Here is a 16827-nt window from a genome sequence, read left to right as displayed (position 1 = left end):
TTTTGAAATATTTTTTTATCAATAACCCACTCCTATTGATAATTTGTGATGCTTCACTCTTATAGCCCATAGTATTCCTTGATCAATGTGCTAACCAACACAAAAATAATTTTTACAATTTTATCGCAGTCCACTGCTGGATATAGGCCGCCCTAAGTTCGCGCTAGAAATTGTAGCGTGAACTCATGTGCTTTGCACATAGCCACCACGCTGGGCAGGCGGGTTGGTGACCGCAGGGCTGGTTTCATCGCACCAAAGATGCTGCTGCCCATCTACCTGTGTATTTGAAAGCCAGCAGTTGGATGGTTATCCCGCCATCGGTCGGATTTTTAGGTTCCAAGGTGGTAGTGTAACTATGTTTTCCTTTAATCGCCTATTACGACACCGACGGGAAGAGAGGGGGTGGCTATATTCTTTACTGCCGCACAAGGAGTAAGCAGTTGTTCCTGAGATTAGCGCGGTAAGCACAAAGTCTTTAGCTATGAAATAAATATGAATTAGTCTAGATTGTAATTATTCTTAGATTTTTTTATATATGGGTACTATATTATAGAAGGTATTATTCGTAACACTTGTAATGTGTGCTAAGTAATACTAAGCGTTTCAAGAACAAATTGTTAGGTACGTCTAATACGAAATTCATTAATTTCAGATAACCGTAAAAATGACAATGTGTAAAAAATACAACACTGGTGTATTTGTGTCAATTGAAATCGTATTTTCACACGTTATTGTGCAAAAAGAGATTAAAAAACACACAAAATTAAGTCAAGGTATATTTTATCGATCGCATAAGTAATGAAGTCTGTCTAGAAACTAGTTTTAATGTGTCAAAACAAACCTAATAAAAAAACGAGTGTGCTTTGCACCACACGACTGAAGTCAAACTTCTGCACAATAGACCTGCACTGTGTCTTAGATATACGAAACGTAATTGGCTATGAGAGAAAGAAAGAAAGAAAACGTGAGCTCGCACATCTCTCTTTTGCTCCGTTCGCCACGCCTGATCACAATTTTCGTAACGCTCCCGTCACACTGTCGCCAGATTACTGCCCAAGTCAAGTGTGCGTAATGAAGTTTATGAAAAATTGATTTCTTATTAACTTACTTCAAAATAATACTTAATACTTCAAAAATAATTATTTATTATATATATATCTTATACTATTAAACGAGCAATTCTTGTATATATATATATATAATCTGAATCTCGGAAACGGCTCCAACGATTTTCATGAAATTTAGTATACAGGGGATTACGGGGGAGATAAATAAATCTAGCTAGGATTCATTTTTAGAAAATGTCGTTTTATCCCTGTTTTTAGGCAATGAAAAAATGGCTACAATATCGTTAGAATAAGAAGGTAAATTTCGCATATGTCAATAAAGTTGTAATAGCTCAGGGGAAATCGGCCGTTCGCGCTCGGCCGAAAAGATCATGGTTCGAATCCTCACGTATTCAAGATCGATTATCGTTTTTTTCTTTTTTTTTCTAAAAAAAATAAAATCGAAAAATATAATTCATATTTTATCAATACGTAATTCGTATTTGTTCCGTTACCAAAATAAATTACTAGCAGAAACGATGTTCACACAAGTACGTACATACGAACGTAGCAGTTAAAGTTCACAACTGTCATGTATGACGTATTTGTTATCTGTGGAGCAATGCATGAATCGGTGACAGCCGCCGGCAGTTAAACGCGCTCGACAGATTCTCCCTGCTTGTAAAACCGTTGCCTTTTTAAAATTCGCTAATAACCGTTAATCGCTTATAATTCACCAACGTGCTTCAAGATTATTAGAATTGCTGCCCCCGAGAAAGGCTGGATCATCGTGCAGTTGCAGACCCAGGTACGTTATACATTGTACTTCGTTTGTGCTGCTTGTCGTGAACATCGTTAACACTTTATGTATGTGACTCCGCCACCGCTTAGGTGCAATTTCCATACATAAAATTGGTGCCGAAACCCGGGATCCGGCCTATTTCACAATTCGAGCTAGGTATACATGGTATTTTCTGGTAAAATCGTATCAATAATCGTAATAACCTAACCTGAAACATAATCTAACATCGCAGTTTTGGTTACTCCATCATCGCCAGGTTGTCCATTTTCGTGCCTAGTATCAAGTAATTTTAATAATTGTCACTATCGAAAAGGCGTTTTTTCAATTTCGTATCGCAAATAACGGAAATATTCAGTGTAAAATCGTTGGAACAAAGTTATGCAATCACAAAATATCGGTGCATAATTTCTTATCGGCTTACATTTTACACTAAATTCATAATAGTTCCTTTAATTTGCATCATTATACATCAAATAATTATTATTTTGTTTTGAATATCACAGCGAATTCATCTAAATAACATTTAAATTAGAAACAAAGGAGTACACGCGGCGACACAGATTACAACATAATTTGTTCGATTTTCATACAATTCGCAAACGAACTTGTGCCGCTCGCTGTACGTATTTACGTTTTAGCATTCCACCTTGTATCCCAGTATATGTTATAGTAAATACAAAACAATACAATATATGTTAGTAGTAAATTGTTTGAACTTACTAATTAAAACGAACTAAAATTCTATTATCTATTTAAAATTATATTTCATTAGGAATTATTTTATATCTACCTACATAAGTAATTGTTATTTTATCGAACTTTTAATATGTCGTATTTATTAAGTAAACATTCTACACGTAAAATGAGTGCGTTTAAAAAAGGTAAACCGAAATCTATCGATGTTGAATATACAACAAAGGATTTACCTATGTTGCGTAGAAAACGAACTATTGCTCATAATCGCTTACAAAAGGCGTTGGAACTCGGAAATTTATCATTAACGGATCATTCTCAACGTGACATGTTTCTATCTTATTACCAAGAAATAAAAGATATTGCAGCAACTTTTGAACATGCGCATCTTAATATTTTACAAATTTTAGAACCTTCAGATTCTGATGACCTTGATGACACTTATGAACGATTCGACGAGATGTATTATAATGTATTAGCTATCCATCGGTCAATAACACGGGGACAATCGGAAAGTTCATCACGCGTTTCTTCTAATTCGAATATTCGGTTACCAAAAATCGTACTTCCTCATTTTTCTGGTGACATAAAACGGTGGCCTGAGTATTTTGATACTTTTAATGAATTGATTCACAATTGCTCTTCCTTAAGCGATATCGAAAAGTTTCATTATTTGACTTCATCTTTGAGCGGTGAAGCGTTGTTCGTTGTGAAGGCGTTCCCTCTCTCACACGAACATTACGAGCATGCGTATCAAGCGCTCATCGCTCGGTATAAATGTAAACGCGCCCTAACATTTACATGTTGGAAGGATCTTTTAGCTATTGAGTTTAAATGTACTAACGGAATTGAATTTAGAAAATCGCTAGATTTATTTGAAGAAAATTTAAGTATTTTAAAAACTGCTGAGTTACCTATTCAACATTGGGATTTTATTTTGGTTTATCACATACTATCGAAACTTGATTCAACCTTACGTCGTGGTTTTGAGGAAAAATATTCAGATGTTGACCTCCCTACATATAAACAATTAATTGGTTTTCTTAGAACTAAATGTGAGGCTTTGTTGCGCGATACACATTTTACTGAAAATAAACTGAGTAAACAGGTCATCAAGCCTACTTCATCGACACCTTTTCAAAAACCTTTCAACAAAACGAATGCCTTGATAGCTTCAGCTGACGTACAACAAAATAGTAAAAATGTTGCCGTATCGAATAAATGTCCTTTTTGCGCGCAGACGCATACGATCTTATCTTGTTCTGAATTTCTTAAAAAACCCGTAGAAGAACGTATCAAAATAACCACCGAGAAGAATTGGTGTTACAACTGTCTTAAGTCGTCTCATCAATTAAAAAACTGCAATTCCGTTTTTTCGTGCCGTGTTTGCAAACGTAAGCATCACAGCCTACTCCACCGTGAGAAAGCTATCGAAAACAATAATACGTCGTCGTTAGTGACAAACTCTAAATCTAATACTGCAGTTTTACTTGCAACTGCGATTGTGCAGGTCAAGGATGCGTCCGGATGTATGCAATCGTTTCGAGCCTTGTTCGACAGTGGAAGTCAAAATAACTTTATAACCACAGCAGCAGTAAATCGTTTGCAACTGCAAATATTTCCATCCTCTTCTCACATAAGCGGTATAGGTGAAACACAGACTTCAATCGTAGGGCATGTTCGTTGTCAGATCGGTCATCATGATAAAATTCTATTCAACTTAGATATGCATGTCATTGATTCAATTTGTGGGGACCAACCCATCGCTAAATTAAAAACAACCGAGTGGTCTCATATCGAATCATTACCTTTGGCAGATCCAGGATTCGATATCCCTGGTCCGATTGATATTTTGTTTGCTGCGGATGTATTTACCGAATCGTTACTGAATAAAACAATTAAAGGTGGTCCTAATCAACCTACCGCATTTAATTCCGTCTTTGGCTGGCTACTGCTTGGCAAATCACAGCTAGCCTCCTATTCATTGTTAAATAAATCATTGCAAGATGACAATGAATTAAATTCATTAGTTAAGCAGTTTTGGGAACTGGACTCATTACCACAAGCGTCATCCTTAACTCCAGAAGAATCATTGTGCGAGCATAAATTCAAAACAACTCATGCAAGAGATAGATCGGGCCGATATATCGTGACGTTACCGTTTAAACATGATTCGGAGCCAACCTTTGAGGGTTCTCGTGATGTTGCTTTACGACGATTCAATGCGATCGAACGGAGGCTTTCTCGTGATCCAGAATTGCGTCGTCAATACTCCGAATTTATGGAAGAGTATCAACACAGTGGCCATATGTCGCTCGTTCCCATAGACGAAATGGGGAGAGGTAAATATTACATCCCTCATCATTGCGTTTTGCGTCCTGATTCTGTAACTACTCGTCTCCGTGTTGTTTTTGACGCTTCAGCTAGGGATCTCCGTTCTCGTTCTCTAAATGATTCACAGCTTATCGGTCCAAAATTACAACCAAATCTTTTGGAAATTCTATTGCGTTTTAGAGAACATGAAATCGTATTTATCGCTGATGTTCGCGCCATGTATCGTCAAATCCTAATATCACCTGAACACCGCGACTATCAGCGTATTCTTTGGAGATTTTCCCCTGCCGACCCACTTCGTGAGTATCGCCTAAATACAGTAACCTATGGAGTCTCTTCATCTCCTTTCCTTGCTTGTCGCACGGTCAGACAGCTTGCTGAGGATTCAGGTGATGGATTTCCTTTGGCAAAACAAATCGCGCTCTCTGATGTATATATTGATGACGTTATTAGTGGCCAATCTTCATTGGACGAAGCTCTAGAAGCTAAATCGCAAATTATTGCTCTTTTTGAGTTGGGGTGTTTTCATCTCCGCAAATGGATGAGTAACGACCCACAATTATTAGCTGATCTGCCTCCGGAGGATTGTTTAACTGAATCGGTTTCTTTTGATGATTCTGAAACTCTTGCTTTGAAAGTTCTTGGTTTGAAATGGGATCCTAAATCAGATGCATTTTTGTTTGAAGTTAAACCATCAAGCCAGTCGTGTACCAAACGATCAATTCTTAGTGAAATCGCGCGAATCTTTGATCCTCTGGGATTTTTATCTCCTATTACGATAAAGGCAAAATGTCTCATCCAAAGATTGTGGATACTTGGCGTCGGGTGGGATCAGACTCCCCCTGAAGAGATTGTTAAGATCTGGGACATTTATCGAGCTAACCTTTCTTGTCTAGCTGATGTCAAGATTCCTCGAAAAATCACTAGTTCGATTGCTACCTCATACGAACTTCACGGATTTTGTGATAGTTCCGAAATCGCGTATGGGGCCGTTATTTATTTACGTTTCACAGATCACAATGGAGAGATTCAAGTCCGTTTAATTTGTTCAAAGGCTCGTGTAGCACCTTTAAAGCGAATATCATTACCCCGCTTAGAACTTTGCGCTGCAGTCCTTCTGTCAGATCTATTCAGATTCGTACGGGATACTTATGTGGATCGAATCTCTTTGAACGCAGCTTATATGTGGTCCGATTCTACAATTGTATTATCGTGGTTAAGGTCTCATTCATCACGCTGGGTTACATTTGTAGCAAACCGGGTGAGCCACATTCATGATATAATACCGACTGAATGCTGGCATCACGTGCCCTCGGAGGAAAATCCAGCCGATGTTTGTTCAAGAGGACAGTTTCCGGATGAAATCGTTCACAATTCCCTTTGGTGGGCGGGGCCATCCTGGCTATCAAAGGATCGAACTACGTGGCCAAATTCATTTGAAAGTCTCTCTCTATCTGACGAAGCAGTCGTAAAATCCGAGTCTAAATTATCGTCAGCTCTTTTAATTGAAAAGAAATTAACCGAATCTCATCAAAGTACTTTCGAAATGTTATTATCTAAATTCTCAAGTTTACAAAAATTGTTGAACGTTCTGGCATACATGAATCGCTTTATAAAAAACTCAAAAAATTCTAATCGCCCTAATTGTAACCTATATATCACTAACGTCGAGCGACATAATGCGCTTATGCAAATCGTAAAACACGTCCAACAAATTGCATTCTCTCAAGAAATCTTAAATATTAAAGCTAAGAGACCGATTCTTAAACAATTTAAAAAACTTAACCCTTTTTTGGACGATTACGGTATTCTTCGTGTTGGAGGTAGAATCTCGCGATCAGGGCTTGAATATGAACATAAGCATCCTGCATTGTTACCACCTGACCATCCACTAACCATTTTAATAATAGACTTTATTCATCGTAACTACTGCCATACGGGCATAAATACAACCCATTTTTTATTACTGCAACAATTTTGGATTATTTCAGCAAAACGTGTCGTTCGTAGTCGTTTATCGAAATGTGTCCAATGTTATCGAACAAATCCAAAACCGTTGCAGCCCTTTATGAGTGACCTTCCATCCTATCGCGTTAACCAAATAAAACCCTTCTCAGTGGTAGGTGTAGATTTCGGGGGACCCTTTCGCATTAAACTCGGTTCTCATCGTGGAGCAAAAATTGATAAGGCATATTTATGCTTGTTTGTCTGTCTTGCTACGAAGGCCGTTCATCTTGAAGTAGTGTCTACGTTATCTGCAGAAGGATTTATTGCCGCACTACGCCGTTTTATTGGAAGACGCGGTCGGTGTAATGTGATTCATGCTGATTGTGGCACCAATTTCGTTGGTGCTAGTAATCAACTGTCAGCTCTTATGGAGAGGGCTTCTGTTGCTGAGAAAATTGATTTTAAATTTAACCCGCCCTCGGCACCTCACTTCGGTGGCGTTTGGGAAATCCAGATTAAAGCTGCAAAATCACACTTATATCGAGTTGTAGGCGATCAAGTACTCACCTTTGAAGAATTGACCACACTCTTCGTTCAGATCGAGTCAATTCTGAATTCGCGTCCGTTATATCCCCTCAGTTCTGATCCTAACGATCTGACTGTGCTCACGCCCGGACATTTTCTCACCCTAGAACCTTTAACTGCTGTCCCCGATGAGGATCACACTAACACTAAACTTCATCGGCTTAATCGGTGGCAGCTGTTACAATCTTTTCATCAGAATTTCTGGTCTAGATGGAAACATGAGTACCTTAATTCATTGACCGAACGCGCTAAATGGACTAAAGAATCTAAACCGTTATCAGTGGGTTCATTGGTGATAATTAAAGATGATAATCGTATACCACTTCAATGGTCACTAGGTAGAGTGGTTGATCTACACTTCGGTGCTGATGGGATAGCTCGAAGTGCTGTTGTTAAAACTTCGCAAAATCATCTGACTCATCGTCCATTGGTTAAGTTATGCCCTCTTCCAATCGAACAATAAGTTAATTATATATATAATTTTTTTTTGTTTCTTCTTCTTCATATTGGTTATGTCATAGGTTAAATTAATATTTTCATTCTATTCCAATGTTGTCTCTATTCAATTTACTCTTATCGTGATACATGTTTATTTCAACCTTGCTAACATCGTATCTTTCATTTTCATTTTGTTATCATCGTATCGTATTCGTTATTTTGTCTCTATTAATTCAATCTTATTGTGCCAGAAAATACCATAGGTATTTTGGTGGGCGGGATGTTCCGTTACCAAAATAAATTACTAGCAGAAACGATGTTCACACAAGTACGTACATACGAACGTAGCAGTTAAAGTTCACAACTGTCATGTATGACGTATTTGTTATCTGTGGAGCAATGCATGAATCGGTGACAGCCGCCGGCAGTTAAACGCGCTCGACAGATTCTCCCTGCTTGTAAAACCGTTGCCTTTTTAAAATTCGCTAATAACCGTTAATCGCTTATAATTCACCAACGTGCTTCAAGATTATTAGAATTGCTGCCCCCGAGAAAGGCTGGATCATCGTGCAGTTGCAGACCCAGGTACGTTATACATTGTACTTCGTTTGTGCTGCTTGTCGTGAACATCGTTAACACTTTATGTATGTGACTCCGCCACCGCTTAGGTGCAATTTCCATACATATTTAAATATGATTTTCAAAAAAGACGATTTACTAAAAATACCGAGCTAAGCTCGGTCACCCAGGTCCTAAAGGTATAATATAATTATACAAATATTGTCTATTTAACAATATTGCAATCAAATTTTGTCTCTACATGAAAGACATTTAAAAAAATGAATTGTAGGTGTCTTTCTGTCTGTTTGTGCACCTATTTATCTCTACATTACGCAAAATTGCCGCAAAAAAAAACGTACACGATTTTATTGTGAACATAGAGTTCTAACTTGAATAAAATTTAACTATATGTTAAATCATTTTGTACAATATTTGTGTTCATTTGTAAAAACAAATTAGAACGAACTCTCGATGGAAGAATCAGAATTCCAATGAAATTTATTAAAGAAAGTATTAACAAACCAAGATTAAGGGATTTTATCACCTCACTTTTCTATAGTTTCAAGCAATCAAATAAAAGATTAATCTGATAAAAAAGTATCCCATGAATGCTAGAGGATACTACATATCTAAAAGCAGCCTCGAAGTCAAGCACCTTTAATGGCCAGACTATTCTTAGGTCCGGCTAATGTACCTAGCTTAGCTCGCTAATAAATCAAGCTGCTTAAAATAGAATTCGAGGAATAGGTACGTAGACAATTTAGTAGTTAATTTATGTATATTACTATATGCATTTTAAATCTACTGATAACTATTATATGAAATTATTATTGTATTTAAGACTTCTACAATATAACATAATTACGGAATTATAAAAATCTATGTTTACACATATGCTCAAAATATTTTGAGGTAAACATTACGTTATTTTCTCAAAAAATCGCAGGTTTGCGACTTAGTTGTATATTTAAATGCTTGGTTGTTGGTATAGGACTGGGTCTCCTAACAGTGTCTCGGAGAGCACGTTAAGCTATAAGTCTCTATTGTTACCATAGATACCTGACAGATATCATTACTATAACTAATTAAGGAGTATGGTGGGTTTAGCCCCAGTCCTTTTGCTATATGGAGAAAGAGACCAGCCAGCACTATAGCCTGAATCAAAAATACAGTTATTAAAATCCTCAAGATTCACTGTGAAGGCAATTTGAAAACTGAGTGTAGAAGATAAAAGATAAAAAAAGAAAACCATTTGTCAATCCCGCAGTGATAGCATGACGAAGTCCTTTGCAAATGTAACGCAGTAGTTTGTGAGCGTATTTAAACTAATTCGACAACTTATTTCTTCTATCTAAACACAAACACACACACATCAGCCTTTTACAGTCCACTACTGGACATAGGCCTCCACAAGTTCACGCCAAAAATGGCGTGAACTCGTGTGTTTTGCCCATAGTCACCACGCTAAACACAATTACGTAAAAATACCTCTGGATGACAATGACACAATTATGCAATTATGTTATTACTGCCTTATAATTTATTTTTTTTCCTAAGATACAATTATATAACGACACGTAATCGCCCACTGATGCCTCATTTTATTCAATTGAACATATCAAAGAATTACATATTTTTCGAAAACAATTTATTTATTTGCTAGCTGTATCTCACCTGTTTTATCCACGTTAGAATATATACATATATAGCTATAGGATAAATAATTTTAATATTATTTAGCCTATAGCCTTCATCGGTAAATGAAATGAATTGGTAAACAGAAATCAAATCAAATCAAAATAACTTTATTCGAATTGGCTTCGAAAGCAAGAGTAGTCATTTTACAAATTAAAATTTTAAAAGTGATTATTATTTTGTTAATATGTCTACCGTATTAAAAACATCCCGTAGAGAGACTCGAGCTCCAAAATCGTAAATGGCGTGAATAGACCTTTAACAAAATAAATACAGTCTCAATATTTATAGCATTATCCCACAGTAACTGACCGTAAGACATAACACTATGGAAATTGCTAAATTATATTAAAAATGCAGTTGCAACTTCAGTCAGTTGTCGAACTTTTCTAACTGCGAATGCTGCGGAGCTGAGTCTACCAATCAAGACGACAAATGGGAATTTCACCGAAGCTTCGTATCCAAATTTATCCCTAAGAAAATTGCATTGCAATTATAGGTAATTATTAACCTACCAGCAATAGTAATAAATATAATTAATAGTGGAGGGGCGGACCTAGTCCCCTTCTCGGTTCTTATGAAATTCGGATTCTTATGAAACTGGATACTCATTAGACACGTCTTGACATATAATGCATTTATTAGCAGTTCCTATGAAAACGCCTATACCGTATATATTATGTAATTACACCCGATAAATTTAAATAAATAAATATAAATGTATTTACAGCTAATATTGTCGTTTTATTGGAAATAGTATATTGATAAATAATACATGATCCTCTCAGTCATCTTACGTAATGATGTTAACTTACGCCATTAAATAATTACTTTTTCAAAGAAATTATGTTTTATACTTCATTTAGCTGTAGTCCGCGGTTTCGCGTTAATTTGTAAAAACGTACTATTATATTTTAAAACCATTACTGTGCAACTAGGAAGACTTACACAGGCGTTACACAGCGTAGAGTCGTTTCATTTGATTTTACATTATTTCCTAAATAATTCGCCCAAATTTAATGTTATAAAAGACATAGATATTATATTCATAAAATTGCCTTGTTGATGGAGTATTTTTCATTCGTAAGCATTAACATGTCTGACTAATACTAATGCAGTAAAATCACCTTACCATACCATTTTTTGTGGTTCGGTGCGGAGTTATTTTAAAACTATGATATCTTCAAAAATATTCATTGAAATCAAATGATGTCAAGAACAGCTTTGTTCAAAAAGAAATACTTGTAATGACTAATGTATGCTAAAGTTAAGGCAACTTCTATTCTTTTTTTCGTTGGGTAGGGCATAACAGGAAAAAATGTTGCTCAAAATTAGTCCAACTGGGTAAGTAATTCCACGTTTCAGAAAATCACCGCTAAGCAACACCGTTTTCAAGTATTTTTGTGCTCCAGTGGTGAGAAAGGTAGCTAGAATCCTGGAGTAGGGTCAGGGGTAGGTTTAGTAACGTGCTTGTATTGTAGAAGAATTGCAAGCGCGTTGCTGACTCTACCCACAATTCCTCCAGGAGCTCTGGTCACCTTACTCACCACAGGAACACAACACTGCTTGAAAGAAATATAATTTAGCTGTGATCTTCTGTAAGGTCGAGGAACTACCTGGGTTGGACGTTCTTATCTTACGCTTCACCTGTAACATTCCACTGCTGGGCATAGACCTCTTTCTCCGTGCAGGAGAAAGATTTTAGCTTAATCCACCCCGCTACTCCATTACGCGTTGGCGGATATATTCCCTGCTATAAGTTACAATCACTATCAGATTTACATGATAACAACCCGGCACGGTGGGAATAGACATCCAAACCGGAAAAAAATGTTTGTATCCATACAAATATCTATCCTGAGTGGGAATTGAAAGTGCAAACCGCCGGTGTACAGGCGCCGTCGACACCACCATTACACCCGAGTGGTTGTTAGTTGTTGTTTGAATGGTAAATACTCATCATAATATACATAATCGAAAGGTTGATGAACTATGTAGCCTGTCAACTGACTTTCACTAAGCAAATGAGTGATATTAAATTCTAATTACGCTGCTTTCGTAATAAATGTCTATATTCATTTATGGATATCTGACTTGTTTATGTTTTAGCGATTACTTATGAGATGGCGCCAACAAATTATGGATATTAATTTATATAAATAATAATGATTCAAGCGCAGTGTGGGTCGTAGAAGAACATCATGGCTAAAAAATCTACGCCAACGGTTTGGGAAAAGCACACGTTCGTTATTCAGGGCTGCGGTATCAAGGGTACAAGTTGTCAAAATCATCGCCGAACTTCGTGAGAAGGTGGCACTTTAAGAAGAAGAAGAATGATTCACCGAAATGTAAAATAATAAAATGACACCTAAAAATTATTAAAAATATAATATCTTCCTAAAACTACCTCAACTGAGGTAGGGCTGAGCAGGAAATTTCCTGCTCAATATATGGAACATCCCGAGTGGGATTACTACCCCGCTCCTTGACCTCACAGAAGATCACAGCTAAATAATACTGCTTTCAAACAGTGTTGTGTTCCTGTTGGTGAGTAAGGTGACCAGAGCTCCTGGGGGGAATTGGGAGAACGGTTGGCAACGCGTTTGCAATGCTTCTGGTGTTGCAGACGTCTATAAGCCACGGTAATCGCTTACCATCAGATGAACCGTACTCTTGTTTGCCGACTTAGTTATATAAAAAAAATATATGGTGTTTCCAGACTGTTTGAAAAATTTGCTGGCTGCAGTATCTATTGTACAGAGTTGCATAAAAACTATTTTTAAATATATTAATTCTATAAAATTTGACCTTTTACAGTTTTATTGTAAGTATAAATATCTATACTCTATATAAATATTTAAACGCGCTAATCTCAGGAATTATTGGTTCGAATTGAAAAATCCTTTTTTGTGTTGGAAAACTCATTTACCGAGGTAGGCTTTAGTCTATTTTTGCCTCACGTTCCGTTTTCTCACTCTAAAACATATAGGGGGGCGTCCATAAATTACGTGAGGTGCTTTTTTTTTAATTTTTGTCCCTCCCTCCCCCCTGGTGCGATGTCGTGAGATTTTATTCAACCCCCTCCCCCATCCTCCAATCTCACGTGAGATTTTTCAAAATGTGGGTTTCTTACGTAAATGTGTTGGATTGTTATTGTACAAAAAAAAATTGCTTCGTTCTTTTTAGTTACGACTAGTTAAGACTAGTAATCAATATTGCTGAGAGTAAAAAATTTAACAATAGAATACTTAAATAATACTTTTTAATCAGAAAAAAATTCGTGATATTTGCCGAGGCCCCTCTCTCCAACGTAAGATTAGATGAGATTTGACTCGACCCCCCCCCCCCCCCCCGAAAATCTCACGTATTTTATGAACGCCCCCTAGCCTACGTAATTAAGTGATAACTAGCTGTGCCCGTGACTTCGTTCGCGTTGAATTTAACAACAACAAAGTTATTGTTTAGTTCGCAGATTTATAAAATAAATAAATTTCTCAATTAAAAGTAACCTAACTTACTCCTTACTACATCAGCTATCTACCAATGAAAGTCCCGTCAAAATCGGTCAAGGCATTTCAGAGATTAGCTTGTAAGTTTATCTATCACAAACTAAAAAATAAAACCTTTACTTTATGTAATATAAGTACGATATGTAATCAATAAAAGACACATTCCTGTTTCAAAACAGTCGGAACAAGGATAACTGTTATTGAAATTAAAATCGTCGACGGTGTACGCGGTAATTACTCGCCCGGGAATCGAAACCTGTACCTTACGTCCACGTCGTAAATCATGGCACGCCTTGACTTTGAACTTGGACATACATGCGGAGAAGTGTTATTGTTACCACTCAAGGTTGTTGTTACTATATAGTACAAGTAAGCTAGCACTGCGATTCCACCTACAATTCTTGAAACGCAGCGTTTTATAGGTAAATAGTATTAATGAGTACCTTGCTTCGTACACAAATAATTTGAAAAAGACACAAAAAAAAACAAAGAAATAAAACGTTGAATTGGTAAAACGTAATATATAAATTATAGTATAAAATAATAATCTTATAAAATATATTTCAATCTCTATTTACCAACATGACTTACTTAAAATAAAAAAGTAAAATAATATGAACAAGTGAATGGATCACGACTTACCACCTCTGTAAGATCACAGTTAAGCGCACGTCTCACAGATAAAAAATTATACTTTTAAAACTGTCAATTATTTCTACGCAACTTGTGAACTAAAAAGTTTACATACAAAATAAAAATAAAAAACGTCCTTACGGTCTTTTCAGCTCCTGTTGATATGTATATCAGTAACTTATTTACGAGATAAACTTTACTAACAAGATAGATAAAACATACTCTTGAACTAACTTATCAATAATAAACAACCTATAGGAGTCCATCATGTGATATTTTAGCATCCCCGTAACTCCCCCTTGGTGATATGTGGTGGTTAGATTACTTCCCCATGCCCAAAAACCACGTGTATTTTAGTGCAAAGTATATTGAAATTTTTAGAATATTACCCACAAATACAGGTATTACTTAAGCTTATCGATTACTGATCTAATATGTTTTGCCCATAGTCACCACGCTGGGCAGGCGGGTTCTTGACCGCAGGGCTGGCTTTGTCACACTGAAGACGATGCTGCCCGTCTTAGGCCAGTGTATTTGAAAGCCAGTAGCTGAATGTAAATACCGCCATCAGTCGGCTTTTTAACCGACTTCCAAAAAAGGAGGTGGTTCTCAATTCGACTGTATTTTTTTTTAATGTATGTTACATCAGAACTTTTGACCGGGTGGACCAATTTCGACAATTTTTTTTTTATCGAAAGGTTGTGTGTGTCAATTGGTCCAATTTAAATGTATTTGAGATCTAACAACTACTTTTCGAGTAATATCTAATAATGCGTTTTTACTTGACGCTTTTTTCGTCGACCTACGTTGTATTATACCGCATAACTTTCTACTGGATGTACCGATTTTGATATTTCTTTTTTTGTTAGAAAGAAGATATCCCTAGTTTGGTACCATGATAAGGAAACCAGGATCTGATCATGGAATCCCAGAGAAATCGAGGGAAACTCTCAAAAATCCGCAATAACTTTTTACTAGGTGTACCGATTTTGATAAATTTTAATTTCATCGAAAGCTGATGTTTATTATGTGGTCACATTGCAATTGTATCGAGATCTGATAACTACTTTTTGAGTAATCTTTGATAACGCGTAGTTACTTGACTATTTTTTCGTCGATCTACGTTGTATTACTACGATGTAATTGAAGTCGGTTTTTTTTCGTTTGCGAGCAAACACAATTATTATTTTATTTTTTTATTTGGAAATCGCAGGCTCAACGAAAAATAAATACACGTCACCTCTCGTTACACCCTGGTAATATTTCGTACTTTTTTTCTTTTCGAGTTTCTGAGCTTCACCTGAATAACGGAAGATTTCATAATTACTATAAAAATTAATCCAAATAAATTTTCCAATAACGACACATAGCGTTTTCTCATCAACTGTACCCAGCTGGACGTTTTCGAAGAAACAAAAGTAAGGACAAACCACTTTGTGTGTGTAGTCGTGTGTTTGCGATCCGCGCCCGAAAAATTTACACACGCGTACGTTCGTTACCCCCCGTCCTTGTGTGTGCTTATTGCTTTTATTGCTGCTACGTTTCAGATGGCAAGCGTAATCGCGCGGATTTTGACGCGGCTGTTTTTTAATCACAATGAGGTAAGATCACTTATTAATTATAATAAACTTGATAAATTGTATTTCTAATAATAAATTAAATTTAAAAATATGTGAAATATTGACAATCATTTTTAACATTAATAGAGTAGATTGAATGTAGAAAATATAAATCGATATACCTTTTAAAAGATTTCGAAAGAATTCTTATCATTAAAAGAAAGCTCGTTTGCTATGTTTTCTAGCTTAAAAGTGATGAATAAAACTAATAAAAAAACTAAACCTAATTACAACAAAAAAAATTGTTTTTAAAGAAACAAATCGCCAAGTTGATTACGCATTACGTCTGAAGATACCATAAACGTCTAAATATTCAGCCTTTGCTTTTCGTCTTGTAATTTATCTTCTCACAATCGATTCAAAGAACTATAAGACTCGTCAGTCGGATTACAGATATCCACTGATGCATGTGACACGGTCAGTTATTCTGATAGCGTCCAAGAAATAACTCAGTAAGCTATAAATAATATTCGCTTGTACACTTTCTCTTATCGACACAATACTTAAGTTGATTTTATTCGGAATTTTACGCGTAAATTTAATGAAATATGACGTTTTAAATATAAACGTTCAATTGGTTGTTAAAATGTATTATTCGTGTTTTATTTTGTTGCGGATTCGTTAGTTATTTATCTTTTGCTTCAGCCTGTAATATCCCAGTACTGAGCATAGGCCTCTTTCACCATGTAGGAGAAGGATCAGAGCTAAATCCACCACGCTGCTCCAATGCGGGTTGGCGGATATATTCCCTACTATGAGTAAGGATCGCTATCAGGTGTACGTGATAACAACCGGCGGCTTAGCGTGCTCTCCGAGGCACGGTGGGGAAACCCACAAGGACTGCACCTGTTTCTCAACAGTAGAAACCGTAGAATTGTTTATCTAATTTTATTTAATTTTCAGATTGTCGTCAGATTTCGCGATCGCCTGTAAGTAAATCCTTCCATGACCGGTTGCTGTAAAGT

General features: G+C 36.3%; 1 protein-coding gene across 1 annotated transcript; it reads left to right on the top strand.

Moving 5' to 3' along the window:
* Window positions 1-2710: 2710 nt before the first annotated feature.
* Window positions 2711-7870, top strand: LOC123657960. Its single transcript, XM_045593440.1, has 2 exons — window positions 2711-5856; window positions 7231-7870. The coding sequence occupies exons 1-2, from the start codon at window positions 2711-2713 to the stop codon at window positions 7868-7870; spliced, it is 3786 nt and encodes a 1261-aa protein (XP_045449396.1).
* Window positions 7871-16827: the final 8957 nt, after the last annotated feature.

Source organism: Melitaea cinxia, chromosome 11 (genome assembly GCF_905220565.1).
Source record: "Melitaea cinxia chromosome 11, ilMelCinx1.1, whole genome shotgun sequence".
In the NCBI taxonomy this organism is placed as follows: Eukaryota; Metazoa; Arthropoda; class Insecta; order Lepidoptera; family Nymphalidae; genus Melitaea; species Melitaea cinxia.
The sequence above is the reverse complement of the archived record's forward strand: the minus strand, read 5'-3'. Positions and strand labels throughout refer to the sequence as shown.

What these genes read in the sequence shown, in the direction of transcription:
- LOC123657960 (XM_045593440.1), top strand. Translation starts at nt 2,711, where the DNA reads ATGAGTGCGTTTAAAAAAGGTAAACCGAAATCTATCGATGTTGAATAT. An exon ending in TGTGATAGTTCCGAAATCGC is followed by an intron (nt 5,857 to 7,230) that starts GTATGGGGCCGT and finishes CGTTGGTGCTAG; the next exon opens with TAATCAACTGTCAGCTCTTA.